At 40.0% G+C, this 15,928-nt stretch overlaps 1 protein-coding gene across 1 annotated transcript in view; it reads left to right on the top strand.

Moving 5' to 3' along the window:
- The window catches only part of LOC119414503 (carboxyl-terminal PDZ ligand of neuronal nitric oxide synthase protein), a 19,693-nt gene extending 9,240 nt beyond the window's left edge, over positions 1–10,453 (top strand). The window contains exons 5-10 of the mRNA XM_037681599.1: positions 127–235; positions 2,294–2,429; positions 2,798–2,916; positions 5,426–5,587; positions 7,778–7,946; positions 9,898–10,453. Coding sequence (XP_037537527.1) covers positions 127–235; positions 2,294–2,429; positions 2,798–2,916; positions 5,426–5,587; positions 7,778–7,946; positions 9,898–10,406 — 1,204 coding nt within the window. The 3' untranslated portion in view covers positions 10,407–10,453. The remainder of the gene's footprint in view (positions 1–126; positions 236–2,293; positions 2,430–2,797; positions 2,917–5,425; positions 5,588–7,777; positions 7,947–9,897) is intronic.
- Positions 10,454–15,928: the final 5,475 nt, after the last annotated feature.

The raw sequence follows: 15,928 nt of genomic DNA, 5'->3' as shown, positions 1-15,928 counted from the left end.
TCACCTTCCTCTTAGACATGTATACATTTCTGCGAAAATCTTTGTTCTCTTTCATCTCTATACTGTATATATATATATGTGTGTGTGTAATTGACCTGATTTCATAAATTGTCCTGTCTCAAACAGGATATTTTATGTCTCACATGATGCTCAAGACCTAAAGATTTTCAGCTACATAGCAAGAGAGGGAGAGAGCAACGTTTTTCGCTGCAATGTGTTCAAGTCTAAGAGGAAGGTGAGTCGTTAGTTTTGTAGCTGCTTTGCACTGCTCTGTTTGTCTAATTCTGACACAAACTGGGTTTGAATGAGCTCGTCTTTGCATTTTTGGAAGCTTTCTTCATATTTCTGCCTGTGTTGCAGGGATTATTAACCCTTAGCCACTCATGTCAGGCTCTTCATGTGTTCAATTCTGAGAAGAAAATGAAACACACGCTCCGCTTTACATATCTGCGTAACAAGCCGAGACATTTTTCTTTCTTTATGACAAAGCATCAGAGAGGTCGACTCCTATCCCTTCACCATGGATACCAGGCTGCCGGTGACTGAGTGAAACTGAATACTAATCATTCTTGTGGGATGAAAGAATGAAAAGGGACTCTTTCATTCTGCTCTTAAAGACATTTTCACCACTGCTGAGCAAAACACCCACTGCTCTGTCAAAAACACAGTCAGTGGTGTCTTCCTTCCAGCCTGAGGTTGTAAAGCTTTATCTGCTCATTGCAGACTGAGCGTGCATGCTGAGTAGGTGGATCAGCTGATAAAGAGAGATTTCATTTATTTTCATCACAGCATGCTGTGGTGCAGGACTCAGCTCATCATTCATTCAACCTTTATTTATACAGCTTAGTCCCATTGAGCCTCGAGGACTCATTGACAAGAGAGACCTGAAGCCTTTTGTCCTGGAAGGTTGTCTGTCTGCAGCTCTAAAGCAAACTGGATCAGGCTATATTCTGTGTTAAAAAAACATTATAATACATTTCTTCACTGCATTTCTGGTTTTGATGGGTTTAGCTTCTGCTTTCAATTAAGCATCTTTGAAGATTGAGCCACCTTGACATGCCTTTAGGCAGGATGATCCTCCAGAGACAGTCATAAATTCCTGTCAGCGCTCAGCGTGGAACACATCACCTATTGCTAGACTGAGGAAGGACATGGAAGATAACCTTTCATTCCTTCTGATTTCAAAGCACATATTAAGGCTTGAAATTGATGATGGAAGTCCTGCTGTCTGATTTATTTCTGCCTGTGTGCTTAAACCAAACATTCAATAACTCCAACATCAGAGGAAACAAAATGCTGTATATGATTCAGGTCTCTCTTGTAAATGAGTCCTGGAGGCTCAGTGGGATTAACCTGTCTAAATGCAGGTTGAATGAATGATGACAGCATAGCATTTTAAATTTTCCTATAAATGCATAAGAAAATGTTCAAACATACCTTCCCATACATCAAAATAGAAAGAATATCAACTCACTGTATCTCTTGTCTGATAAGGATCAAAGTTGTATATCAGACTTCCTATGGCTTGTTTAATATTTTATATTTATTAGTAAATTTAACAATGGCTGAAGGATGATGCAGTGATCTGAGTCAAGTTCAAGTCACAGTCAGTAGGCACATGAAACATGAAACTAGACAAGACATTAAGACACTAAAATAGTACAGAAATCATCACTGTTCGTTGAGAAGCCTGATCACTACAGGGATTAAAGAATTTTTCAGTCTGTACTATATCTGGGCAGCAGACACCTGCGTCCATATGGAGGCAACCTGAACTCAGCATGGAGTGGGTGATCAGGATCTGCCAGAATCAGCCTGGCCTTGTTCATGGACCTCGCCTTGTGTAGGTCAGTGAGGTTCTGTAGGACTGTGCCAGCAGTTTGGCTGCACATCCTGACAATCCCTGAGAGTTTGTTCCTGTTTTTACATGTTAAAAATCCAAACCAACAGATGAAGGTGAAAGTTAAAACAAACTCAATAAAACATGAATAAAACACATAAAAGTAGAATCAACATTAAAACCACAGAGCTTCTGATAAAAATACGCTCTCTGGTGGGCCTTCTTACAAAGTGAGTTCACATGGGGGTCAAAGGTCAGTTTGTCATCATACTGATGCACCACCTCAACAGCTTCTCTGTTAATGACCACAGAAGTGGCAACTGAAGAGTTTTATTTTTCTAAAAGTCACACTGAGTTCTAAGGACTGTGTTTTCTTCCTTTCCGTGTAACATCTGCATATCTTTATAATGAATTCCTCATCTCCCCCCACCCAACACCCAACACCCCTTTCAGTCTCAGGCTATGAGGATTGTGCGGACGGTGGGCCAGGCGTTTGACGTGTGCCACCAGCTGACCCTGCAGGAGAAATGTGACGCACAAGAGGATGAGGAGGAGGAGAAGTCAGAGGAGCCAGAGGAAGCAGCAGCAGGTGACTTCAACGCATACTGCATCTATAAAACGGTCCCCCTCCCTTCAGACTCCCTCACCGTCTCATCCTTTTGCCCAATTTCATACAACAGCACACAAGCTCCTCAGGCCTTCTTCTGCTTTGTTCATACAAACAAAACCCCAGTAGACTTAGAACGGATGTCATTATCCTCCAACACTTTTTGTTTGCATGATGAAGTTAATTTTTATTTTATTTTTTTTTGTGAGTCTAACAGCCCCTGATCAAACAGCTCCTTTGTGTGGGCTCCTGGCATCTCCAGGCTCGCTGGTGCAGCAGCTGTCACTGCCTCTAGCTGTGGTGCAAACTCCTAAATCAAACCAACATAAAAATCTCTTGTCGCTCTGCAGCAAAGAAGAGGGTGGCGTTGTTGGAGGAGACCGATGTTGAAGCCACCACAGAGGAGAGCATCGAGTGCGTCTCCTCAGACCTGGAAAAGAACAAGAAGGACGAGGCTCTTGGAGGGAAGGTAGAGTGACGAGTTTGTCCTTCATCATTTCACTTTCTCACACTAACAACCAAACTTTGTTCACACTTCATTATAAAAAGGTTTTCTTCTACCTTGCAGAGACATGTGGCTCAATCACTTCACTAAATTTAATAATCTCAGTTTCTTACATATTTAAAATATCACCCCAGATGGGAACACTGAATACATTTACAACCAATGACCTTTCAGAGTCAGTGATATTCAAGATGGCCGTCACAGTTAGGATACTTTGGCAAAGACAAGACTGTCTCTACCTTCACCAGTTTACAGATACTGACCTCACATTGTGTGGTAGTAGCTGAGACTGATCGCCAACACGATCTAAACGCTAACGGAAAGAGCGAGGTCTGTTACTAAAACTGTGCCATTAACTATTGGAGTCAAGTTTGTGTGTTTGTTAGCAAAATATCTCACAAACCACCGGATGAGTTTAAATGAAATGTTGGCTGTGCATCCACAACTCTTTATCTTTTGAAGTAGAAAAACGCACTTGTAGTTTCCAAAAGTGCTCTTGTTCAATGGTTTTCAAACTTTATTAGGTAAAGTGAGTTGTATTTACGTGTGTTTATCACTGCAGCAAAACCACACAATCAGAAACACAAACACTGAAACACACTAAACAGTAAAAAATACATTGTGTTGTTTAGTAGTGGAATGAGTTCTGTCAGATGACCTCCTGTGGTTTAATCGTCTTATCGGAGCTGTGGCCGCAAGGTTGTCCGTGCCTGTCGCGGCGGTAACCCTGGAACACCGGTGGTGGACACCGTCGGTGAGGGATGCTGTCAGGCTCAAGAAGGAGTCCTATCTGGCCTTTTTGGCCTGTGGGACTCCAGAAGCAGCTGATGGGTACTGGCAGTCCAAACGACATGCGGCTCGGGTGGTCGCTGAGGCAAAAACTTGGGCGTGGGAGGAGTTCGGAGAGGCCATGGAGAATGACTTCCGTACGGCTTTGAGGCGATTCTGGTCCACCATCCAGCGTCTCGGGGAGGAAGCCATCAGCCAGCACTTCTGATAAGCCTGCACAGAAGTTCTTGGGGATAGGGGGGGTGCGATAGACAAAGCTTTTTCCTTAGGTTACCCATGTCTATTTCTATCTAAAAATGTATTCTGAAAAGGATAAGAGGCCGCCGCGCTCTCAAGGAGCAGCAGCTACGTGCACTCCGTCCATCTTTCAGACAACTGTGCGGACATATTCTCGCTGTATCTCGGTACAGTGAAAATAAAGCTTATTCTGATTCTGATGTCCCAGGAGAAATTTGATAGTCGGCCTGCATCTGTGGCCAAATGGGGGAGTCAGATTCAGATAAGCCACAATTGTTGATTTTCTCCAAACTGTTTATTTCTTGTCAGCCTTGAGTCCTGCTGGAACTTTCAAGATCCAAAATGTCCAGATTTAGGGACATTTCGCTGATCCGTGCTATGAGCCTTCTTCAAAGTCGACTCCAACATGCTGGCGAGTCCTAGAAGCCGCAGGTGGCCTGCGATTCTCTCAAATCGCTTCCATCTTGCAGTTTAGCTCATTCATGCATATGAAATGCTTACTAGGCTCCATTGTATATAAAGTAAGGGTTTGTGAGATTTGCAAATCATTGCATTATATTTTATTTACAATTTACAAAATGTTCCAACTTTTTCATATTTGGGGTTTTATTATGTTTGGTTTTTACTACAAAACGTCACTTAAAAATATCCAAAAAATTCCTTTAAGGTAAAAATAGCAATAAATGTGTTATGCTGATTATTAATAACAGTAGATGCACGTCATCAAAACGTATTATTCATAAAGCTCTGTATTAGCAATGATTTTTATTTTTAAAAAATATAACTTAGACTAAATTGTTCCCCTTTCCACCCACTTTTCTTGTTCAGCAGCTTTGAAGAAACTTTTTTATTTATTTATTTTTTGTCTTTCACTTTGACTCTATAAATTATTATTATTTTGTGGGTGCTTTTGGCAAGGACCTGCTGTTAGACCAGAAACCAGACAACTATTCCTGTAATGATAAACAAATACATTAAATTTTCTATAAATGTGATTTAAAATACATGTTTGACAAACATCAGTGCAAATCCATTCACTGCTGTAAGGCCTTTTTTTATTTTTTTATGGTGCATCTACTTAAATGAGGTTAAAAGGCACTCCTATAAAACGTCTTTAACGTCCTTAAGATTTTGAAAATCACTTTCCTATCTGTGATAAAATATCTTTGATTAAAACTATCTGGAGTGATATAAACGTTGAAGCAAGTGTTAAAAGTATTACAAACCCCAAAATGCTTTTTGTTTTATCTGTCCAATAGTATGTGGGTTTATAGTGCTCAACTAATACTAATGGTGTTTTTTTAATAACTTAACTACTGAAAATACTTACAGGATTTAAAAAAGTACAGAGGGCTTCACACAAGCAAACTGATTTGAAGTGAAAGAAATAAACACATCAGCCTCATTTAGATGCAGCAAGATCTCAGTTACCTTCGTTTCACTGCAGGTGTACAATGAGGAGCCTCTTCTGCAGAGCTCCTCCATGCTGGGAGCCTCTGCATTGGGTCAGTCTGCAGCAGAGGCCTCCGGCTCTGCAGAGCATCAGGTCCAGCTCCTGCAGAAACAGCTGCAACAGCAGGAACAGCAAGCGCTGGCAGCTTCAGCTCAGGTACTGTTTATTTATGTATTTACTGCTCTGATAGGCTAAAACATTGTTTTTACAGGTTCAGTGCATTTTGGTTTGAATTTATTTGCTAGCTACATTTGTCATGAACAACTGGACAGATTTTAATGAAACTCCCTCAAAGTAGTTACTGGATGTATATCAGCAATTTATTCACTTCTGGAGTATAGTAGTCCCTCGCTACTTTGTGGTTCAGCTTTCGTGGACTCTCTCTTTCGCGGTTTTTCAACGATTGTCAACTTTAATATTACTCACATGATTGGGAAGGTGCGAGATTAAAAGTTAACAAAAAAATACTTAAGGACAGGCATCACCATTTTGTAGTTTTCTTTCAATAAGCCTACACTGTAAGGCCAATCAAAAGAACTACACTACCCAGAAGCCAACAGTGCTTCCGGCCACTGCTTTCTGCCAAAATGGAGGGAAAATTTTGCTACACAAAGTCAGAAGTAACGATCGATCTATGAAGCTCACAGAACTGGCAGGAAATAATCCTGAAGCTCAATTATCCACGTGCACATCAATATGGACACGGCGGAGGGCTTCATTGCTGCAGGGTAGGTCTGCAGAACTGGAACCGGGCTCAACCGGAACCAAGCTACCGTTCTGCAGAGCTGGTGAGTACCCATGTAAATTTTGCAGTACTGTACAGTACATGTACGTATGTTGTTAAAATTACCTAGGTTTAAGAGTTTAGCACATTGCAAGAGTGTGGGAAGGGTTTATAAAGCCTTAATATATATATATATATATAAATACTAAAATAAATGTAGCGCTCCTACTTCGTAGTTTTTCACCTATTGTGGTGGTGTCTGGAACTATCCATCCATCCATCCATTTTCTTTACCCGTTTATTCCATTTTGGGTCACGGGGGTCGCCGGTGCCCATGTCCAGCAATCACTGTGCGAGGGGCGGGGTACACACTGGACGGGTCGCAAGTAATCGAGGGACTACTGTATACCAAATTTAGGATGGCTGACATATCTGACAACATTTATCAAATTCAAAAGTAAGTATAACTTAATAAAGCTGCTTTGCTGTAGATAAAAATCTGACTCGAGTCAGTTCTCCTCATCGGTTCTTCTCAGCTGTAGGTGATTTTCCACTGTGGCTTGTTTCCTCGCTCTGTGGGCAGGATCGTCTTTGCAAAGTGGGCTGTATCATAACTGTAATCTGACTTGAAATATTTTAGATTATCCTGGCACTGTTTATAAAGGTCCGTGTGTAGTCATGCAGTGCCATCTTCTCCGATGTCTCGCTGTAAATTTGTTCATTTTTTCTTGTGGCGCTGTCCAGCTCACGCTGAATCCTCTCATCCACCAACAAAGACAGAACCGTCTGGATCTCGCCATTTGTCCACAGCACTATTTGAACTAGAAACTAGAAAGTTGAAAAAACAAACTAACTGGGCGGGACATGCCGTGACGTAGCTCCGCTGACTAATCAACAGCTGCTCTCTGCTTACATCACAGTCGTCACCTCAGAGCAGTCCGCTTGAAACCACGAACAAGGTGGTCTCATTTAACCGGGCTGAGTGGGGGTGGGTACCAGCAGAGGGCAGGCCCGGTCTTAACTGATGCAGTTTGGTTTAGAGCTGCTGTGTGTAGAGACAGTGGCAAAGCCCCATAATGTAGGTATTGGGCTAAAATATGTGGTGTGGTAGTAGCTGAAAGTCATACCTAACTTATTCTCAGAGCACTGATTGAGTGCTTTGTTTGAAAACGTGTCAATAAATATTGTAGTCAGCACTACATGTCTGTTAGCAAAGTATCTCATGAACCACTGGGCAGATTCTGAAGAAACTCTTGGAAAGTAAACATTAAATAAATATTCAAGACCGATCATTGTTTAAAGCCAACCCAATTCAAGATGGCCACTCAACTAACTGACTGAAAAAAAACACAAAAGTGGCTGTAACTCTATCAGTTTCACTGATATTGAGCTAAATTTTGGTGTGGTGGTGGCTGAAAATCAGAGCTAACATATATTGTACCCTAAGATTTTAAAGATCATGTGACATAACTTTATTTCCAAAGTCTGACCAAAATGGGCTTTAATTATTTCCTGCGGGATCAGTAAAGTTCTTATCTTAACTGTGACATTTTTCCACATAAAATGAAAGTCTGATTCTGTCTGATTCTGTGTTTTTTCCTGCTGTGCCCTGGTGCCTGCAGGTTCACGTGCTCCAGGAGCAGCTGTCGGTGGAGTTGTGTGCTCGGACCGAAGCCCAGGCTCGAGTCCAGAGACTGCTGCAGCAGAACACCGACCTGCTGCAGCACATTTCACTCCTGGTCAAACAGATTCAGGAGCTGGAGCTCAAATCTGCTGGCCACATAACTTCAAGTGAGTTACTTACTTATATAAATAATGAACTAACTCGAAGCTTCCTTTCTTTGTGTCTTTTTTTTTTTTTTTTGCAAGTATCAAACCTAAAACCACAGCTTTTTTTTTCACATCTCATTTTTTGCCTCTTCTTTCTGATTTGTTCCTTCTTGTCATCTATTTCTTGCATGTAATTAGTTTTCTCATGACCTGCTGGCGTGTGCTCCACAGACCTGTGTCTGTGTGTGTACTTGGTTTTTGTTACCTTTTTAGGCCCTCTCTTGGTATAATCACCTAGTCAGGACCACTAGTTCTTTTGGGGACCAAAGACTGGTCCTAATACAGCAGAACACCATTTTTGGGTTATGGCTTAAGTTTAGGACTAAGGTGTGAATTGAGTTTTGATTAGTGTTAATGATAGGGTCAGGGTCTGGCTACAGAAATAACTATAAATGAGTGGAAGACAATACACGGTCCTAATAAGGATAGAAACTTTGTGAAATGTCTTCTTTGCTTTGATCACATCAAACATTTCTTGTGTTTTTGTTTCCACTTGGTTCTAAAAGTATTCACCCCCTTCGATGTTGATGTCTTACAACTTGGATGTTAAATGGAACTTTAATGAAAGACTCTAAATGTTCAAGATAAATGAAATTAAATGGGGGAAATATTTTAAATTCTTTTGAAAATAAAGTAAAATTGATAAAGGCTGTGTTCTTATGTATTTGAACCATTTAACCAACGCTGATCTGTTCTTCTCTATAACTTTGTCTGTGACCCCAGTGAAAAGTTTCTTGGTTTTATGATGGCTTGCTTAGTGGTTGGACTGGTTTTGATTCTGGGAGGTGTCTAAACAAGTGGATATACTTAGATCATCTGACAATTGGGCTATACACACTGCAGACAAATGCGACCCAAATCCAAATATCAGATTTTTTCATGACAGTCTGAACATGATAAATCCAATTTTGTTCAAATCCGACCCAGGTCTTTTTCATAACTGGTACTAATTTGGATATGTAGCCGATGTTTTTCAAAGCGACTGTAGCCTGAACGGCCATGTTGCATTTCATCCAACTTTTACATCTGTGAAGTAAGAGTGAGCGGATTGATCCAAGTATTAATAATAATGATACCAACCTCTTGAAGTTTAAATTCGGATTTCTGTATCTCTTCAGCTACAAAACAAAAGTCCGGCTGCATTATGGTTGTTCTTTTAATTGTTCACGTCCTGATCACTGACAATCTACAGAAACAAATAATATTCACATTTGTGATGGGCTGTATTGATACTGAATGATGGAATTAATATTTGAGTTTGTTTTTACTTTTAGTATATTGCTCCAATTCCAAAAATAAATTGCAACGCCGGAATATTCGTAAAGAGGCTAAATGAAATATAAATACTAGACCAAACAAGCATTTCTGATCATTTATTCAGTTCTGATTGCACAACAGCTTCAGAATCACACATGCTAACAAGTAGCATCCATATTTAGTTTCTTAAGCACAGTTAGCTGCGTGTGACGTCAAGTTTTCTTTTGCACATGTATGCCACCTCAGAACTGTACACGGGTCACACCGGAGTTTGATGGAAGTCGCATTTTAATGATAAGGTGAATGACAACGCAGAAAACTCAGATTTGAACAAATTGACTTGCAGCAACATAGCCTAAGATTGCCAACAGGTGGATCTTATGTAACTAATTACGTGGATTTAAAATTTTAAAGACAAGTCCTGAGGCCTCAGAATTAAGACCGAAGTCTTGGGGGTCATTTTGACACAGGGACAGCATGAAGGTTGATGGTCGGCGCTTTAAAGCAAAAGGGGTGGATACATATCTACACACAATTTTTTCCTCATTATTTTTAGAACAATTTAAAACTAGTGTGTGTTTGTGTGGTCATTTTTTATTTTTAAAGATATCAGTCATTTACTTTTTCCTTCTACCCCTCCTTTATTTGTTCTTAGTGGGCTCCCAGGACAGTCTTCTGGAAATAACGTTCCGTGCCAGGCCCTCCAGCGGGCCCTGTGCACCCCTCACTCCACCAGCTACTGGCCCGTTAGCTGTTCAGTCCCAGCTCCAGAGCAGTGACAGTGCCTGGTTCTCTGCTCTGCCAGGGCCCTGTTCTCCGGGCATCGACACATTTCCTCTGGGGCCCAGCAGCACTGGAGTTCGGCTCGAGTGCTTTCGTTTTTCCACGCTCGGGGTGGACAACCAAGCGCCAGGTCAGGACACAGGAGAGACGCCCAGTGATGAGAGCTCGCTGTTGGGGGAGCAGGTCCTGGGAGCCCTGGAGTTACTTCGCTTTAGGGAGTCTGGGATTGGATCGGAGTACGAATCAAACACAGATGAGAGCGATGACCGTGACAGCTGGGGGCAGGGGGAAGGAGCCGGGGCCGAGGCTGCAGCACGACTCCTAAATGTACTGAACACAGAGAGCCTGCCGGACTGCTTAGGTGATGAGATGGCTGTTTAGTGGGGCTCTGAAAGCAGCTCAGCGTCACTTTACACTTATGCACCACCTCATGGGAAACGGGAAAAGACGTGGTTACACATAAATTATTGTGGCAGGAAAGAAAACTTTCATCTGCTGTGTAAAATTAATGTGACACTCACAACCATCCAGGCAAACCTTTCTGAGTCCAAACTGTGCTTTTCTAAGGTTTTCCTTTATCTCTGTCTGTTTTCACACAAACTAACGTTTCCAAAAGGACACATCAGAAAACTCTGTTTCTATCATGTCAGAATCCTCAACTCTGTCTTTGTTGCTTATTTATGATACCAATGGTTTTTTCCTCTCTGCTTAGCTGCTTATCATTACATTCAAATTGAAATAGCAGCCCAAGGAGATGTGTTTTTTTACCCAGTTGTTAAACAAATTTGTGGCAACGTTTTAAAACAACCATTTGAATATTACTGAACTGATGTTATGTCAAATATTTATCGGTAGTAGTTATCAGTCATAGAGCACAGCATGTGGACAAAAAGGGCAGAAGTCTTCATCCAGGCTAGGCTATCGGCTAATAAAACGGGCTTTTTCCCTCAACTTTCAGTCTTTTAAAACAACTCACTAAAATGGCACACCAATTTGAAAGAATGCTACATTATTTGACATTAAACTTAATAGCCTAACGTTTTGCATAATACAATTTATTTGGTTTATTGTTGTATTCTCAAGTGGACAGCATTCATGATATTAAGTCAATATATGTGTGCAAAGCATGAGTAGATCATCATATGCCAATGAGGGAGAGAAAAGGGGCTCTCGTTAAGCAGCCGTCAGTCTAGCCTGAATTTAAACTTTACCCTTTTTGCTATACTCCGAGCTCTGTGTCTAAAGTCACTGCTGTTAAAGCTGTAACTTGATAAGTATTAGACACAACCTGACTTTAAAAATGATCAGACTATCTCTTTAATAATAGTTTCTTAAAAGTCAAAATGCACATTTGGTTTATTCACCTGGTTTGGAATATTTGCTTGAATTACTTCTTTCTGCTTAATGCACCCTAATTCAATACCAAAAAAAAAATCATGTTAAATAATTCTCTAAATATTTTAAGTTAATCTTTTCACATTTTATGTCAACATGTCTATCAAAAAACAGTGATTAAAAACCAACTAATGTCTGTTATTGTAAATGCTCACTCATGCAGGACATTGCAATCCTGACTTTTCTTCCGAAAGGCTACTGGACTAAATTTCTTATTTTTCTTGCGTGACACCAAAATGTGAAAGACTGGCAATACGGTTTTGCCTGTCTGTCTGTAAATTGGTTTGTTAGCAAAATTATTTTATGAACCACTCCATGGATTTTATGTAAACTTTCAGAAAAGTATCATTTGATGTTGTCCTGATGCATGCTCAATGATCCAGAGAGATAAATCGAACAAGATGGGGTCAGGTCCTCTGGACGGATTCTTCTTTGTTGTTTTTGTTCACAATAACAGCATTATAAGAGAGGGACAGTTGAACACGGAGGCCTCCACCCCATTTAATGATGGGTGGGTTCTTGTTGGGAAATTCGCCCGTCATTATACAGGGGCGGAGGCCTCCGTGTTCAACTCTCCATCTCTTATAATGCTGTTATTGCTAGTATCTCTCAGCCCTCTGTGAATAGTAAGCTGCCATCAGGGCATCAACGATCAATTTAGTCCTCGTTTATCATGTGAACAACTAGTTTTGGCTGTCTCCAACAAACTGATTGATCTACTATAAGAAGGTGCTGCTTATAAGACTGAGTTTGTTGCAGCTCCTCAGACTGAAAAACTCTTTTGGATAAAAGATGAAACGTTTCAACAAGAAGAATCCATCCAGAGGATCTGGCTCAACCTTGTTACATCTACATGTTCATCTACAAACAAGTAATTTTTAGATTAATTTCTAATCAAAATGACCACCTCAGCTAATCAGCCTTAGCAAACACAAAATGGCTATAACTCATTTAAATTTTCTAATATTGAGCTCAAGTTTTATGCCATACTGAGAGTCCTTCACAACACATGCACTAATACAACTCACAAGAACATCACTGATTGGTTTTAAACTGAGAAAGTTCTTTTGAACGGAAATAAAGAAACATCTTCAAAAAACTAAGTTCCATTGCTTACATAAAAGTCACTTAAGGTCAAGTGGAATCTGTTGTAACTTCATTTTTTAAGAAACTTTGCAAAACTCAAAAGTGTTTCTTTTCTGAGCAAAGTGAAGCAACATTTGTTGCTTACTCCAAAAATACATTTGAGACATTTCATCTAATTTTCACACGAGGTTAATGTTAATGTTTTTATATTAATGTGGCTATAGTCCAGAGCTCCATAGTCTTTACCAATTAGATGTAAAAGCTGTTGAAATTTAAAGTTTCTGTCACTGTTTTTTTTTTTTTTTTTGCCACCTATGTTGGTGTATTTTGATTTTTTTTTTATTTACAAAGATCAAAATGTGAAGAAATCAAGTGTTGTAAAACTTTAAGTTTTGTGATGTGTAGAGAGTCCTTGTGCTGTTCATATTGCATTCCTGTTACGTATATTGCGCTGTACGTTGGGGAAGTTCCATTGTAAGAATGGTGTATCACTGCCTTGGTGCAACCATCTTTGTTTTTGTTGGTGTGGCACATTGTTCTTATATGTGAAGTTGCTGCAACAAATTTGTGGCAGTTTCATTTCTTCCATCAGCCCATGGTAATGACCAACTGTCAGTATTGTGTCTGCGTCTACCATGGTCTCACTTACAATCTTCTGGTTCGTCTTCTTGCCTGAGTCCTCTGTTGCGCTGCTCAGAACAATCTCATTATGACAATATGTCTTCTGTTCTTCTTGTCTAAGTAAAGTCCAAACCAAACCCACAACAGTAACTTGCACTTCAGTTTCTAAGAGTTTTATGTTTGTGGAATGAATGATGAGTGGAAATGTTGGTCTTATATCAGTTCACATCACGTGACCAGAGAAAGTACCTATCCTGACAAAAAAACTCTTTGTATACCTTATTAGTACGCTTACAATGCCACATATACTCCACCAATAAAAAATGTACACAGCAGACGCCAAAATGACACAATGAACAATGTTGTATTTATATGTTGCAGGCAGAAATGGAGAAAGTACCCAAATACTACTTCAAATATACTGACACAAATGTACTGTAGTAAAAGTAGAAGTACCACATTAACATTTTTACTTGAGTAAAAGTAAGTACTTGCTTTTAAAAATACTTAAAAGTATTAAAAGTAAACGTAATTGAATGTATTACCCAATGCCATGATCTACAAAGTACAATATCATTAAGTGTGTCCACCGTATGTATATTTTCTGTACTACATTAATAGTGTTGTGTCATTTTAATGAACAATGCTGCAGATAATACATGTTTTTATTGTGTTTACTCTGTGACACAGTTCACACTTGGACTTGTGATTCTGTGCATCAGAATTTCAGGGATGTCATACAGAGTTAAAAACCATTAAGCAAAATAAGAAAGAGGAATGATTATATCTTTGAATTTTTTATTCAAAACAAAGCAAAACCAATGTGTCATTTTAACTGCAGTAAACACGTTTAAGTAAAAGTTGTCTGACTGAAAAAAAGGAGCATTAGACCAAACAAAGGAACAGACTCTGATCATTTCAACTCCAGTTTGTCATCAACTCTAGTTAAAATACTGTCTAGTCAAACTTGTAATGTGTCAATAGTGAACAATATTTTAACTTTCTGGCACCATTTTCAAAACTTGGACCTGAGTGTCAAGCCATTTGGAGACAATCAATTCAATTCAATTCAATTCAGTTTTTGTAAATAGCACCAAATCCCAACAAAGTTTACAGAAACATTCACATACATAAAAGCCAATTAGTAAAGTTCTCTATCTAAAGAATCCAGCAGACAAGTTGAATCTTGGCTTCGTTTCAGTCTCCCATCCTGAGCAAGCACAGTGGCAACAGTGGAAAGAAAAACTCCCATTTAAAAGGAAGAAACCTCCAGCAGAACCAGGCTCACGACAAGCGGCCATCTGCTTTGACCGGCTGGTTTGAGAGGACAGGAAGGAGAGACAGACGAACACAGAATGGTAGGTCCAGGTATAGGTCCAGGTGTACCTGAAAGACAGAAAAAAAAAAAAAAACATGTTAAGGATAGAAAAAATAATTACAAATACAAAACAGGTTGAGCAGAGTAAGTAAAGACAGAAGTAGAGTGAAAAGTGTGGTCAGTTTATATAAGGGTGCATTCACACTAGCCCTGTTTAGTCCGCTTTAATCGAACTCTAGCTCGTTTTCCTAGAAAGTCCGGTTCGTTTAGGGAGGTGTGAAAGCGCCATCAAACTCTGTCATGGAACAAAAAGGCGAACTCTGGCCCGGGCTAAAACCTAGGTCTCGGTCCGGTAGAAGCAAACTTCAGCGCGGTTCGAGTACAGTGTGAATGTAAACAGACCGGGACCCACTCCGCAGGGTAAACAAACAGCATTTCTCTGACCTTATATGGAGCCGTCAGCTGCCTTGTGTGAAAAACAATATTCTCCGTGGTCTTCTGTCTCATCTTCTGCTCATGCTAAGTCCATTTTTGAAAAATTACAAAATATAACTCCTAAAACTGCTAAAACTTGATGCCACTTCGTTATTATTTTTATTTACAGAAGAAGAAGAAGAAGACGTGTCTCCAGAGGTTTTGTGTCATTTCTTTCAGTAGTTCTTGGTGCAGCGCCCCCACAGGCGAGCGGGGGAATAGGTTGGTTCAACAGGTTGACTCGACTGCACAGTGCAGTGTGAATGCAAACGCACCAGCTCAAATGTAAACAAAGGCTCATGAATATTGGTCCCAAACCGAGTCTACCGGACTATCTGGTGTGAAAACAACCTAAGCCTATAGCAGCATAACTAAGGGACAGCTCAGGAAACCCAAGCCGACCCTAACTATAGGATTTAGCAAAAAGGAAAGTCTTAAGCCTAGTTTTAAAACTGAATAATGTGTCAGCCTCACGGACAGAGATTGGAAGTTGGTTCCACAAGAGAGGAGCCTGATAACTGAAAGATCTGCCTCCCATTCTGTTTTTGTAAATTCTAGGAACCACAAGTAAACCTGCAGTCTGAGAACGAAGTGCTTTGTTAGGAAAATATGGAACAATAAGATATGTAATATAAGATGAAGCCAGGTTGTTGAGACCTTTGTAGGTAAGAAGTAAGATTTTGAATTCAATTCTGGACTTGACAGGGAGCCAATGGAGAGAAAGTAAAACTGGAGAAATATGATCTCTCCCACTAACTCCAGTTAAGACTCTGGCAGCAGCATTTTGGATCATCTGAAGATGTTTTAAAGAAGTATTTGGACATCCAGATAAACCATTGCAATAGTCCAGTCTAGATGTGACAAATGCATGGACCAGTTTTTCTGCATCATTTTTAGATAAGATGTTTCTAATTTTAGTGATATTACGCAGGTGGAAGAAGGAGGTTCTAGTAACGTTTTTAATGTGGGGGATAAAAGACATGTCCTGATCAAAAATAACACCAAGATT

The sequence above is a fragment of the Nematolebias whitei genome, chromosome 9, assembly GCF_014905685.2.
Source record: "Nematolebias whitei isolate Nwh7 chromosome 9, NemWhi1, whole genome shotgun sequence".
NCBI classification, from domain to species: Eukaryota; Metazoa; Chordata; class Actinopteri; order Cyprinodontiformes; family Rivulidae; genus Nematolebias; species Nematolebias whitei.
The sequence above is the reverse complement of the archived record's forward strand: the minus strand, read 5'-3'. Positions and strand labels throughout refer to the sequence as shown.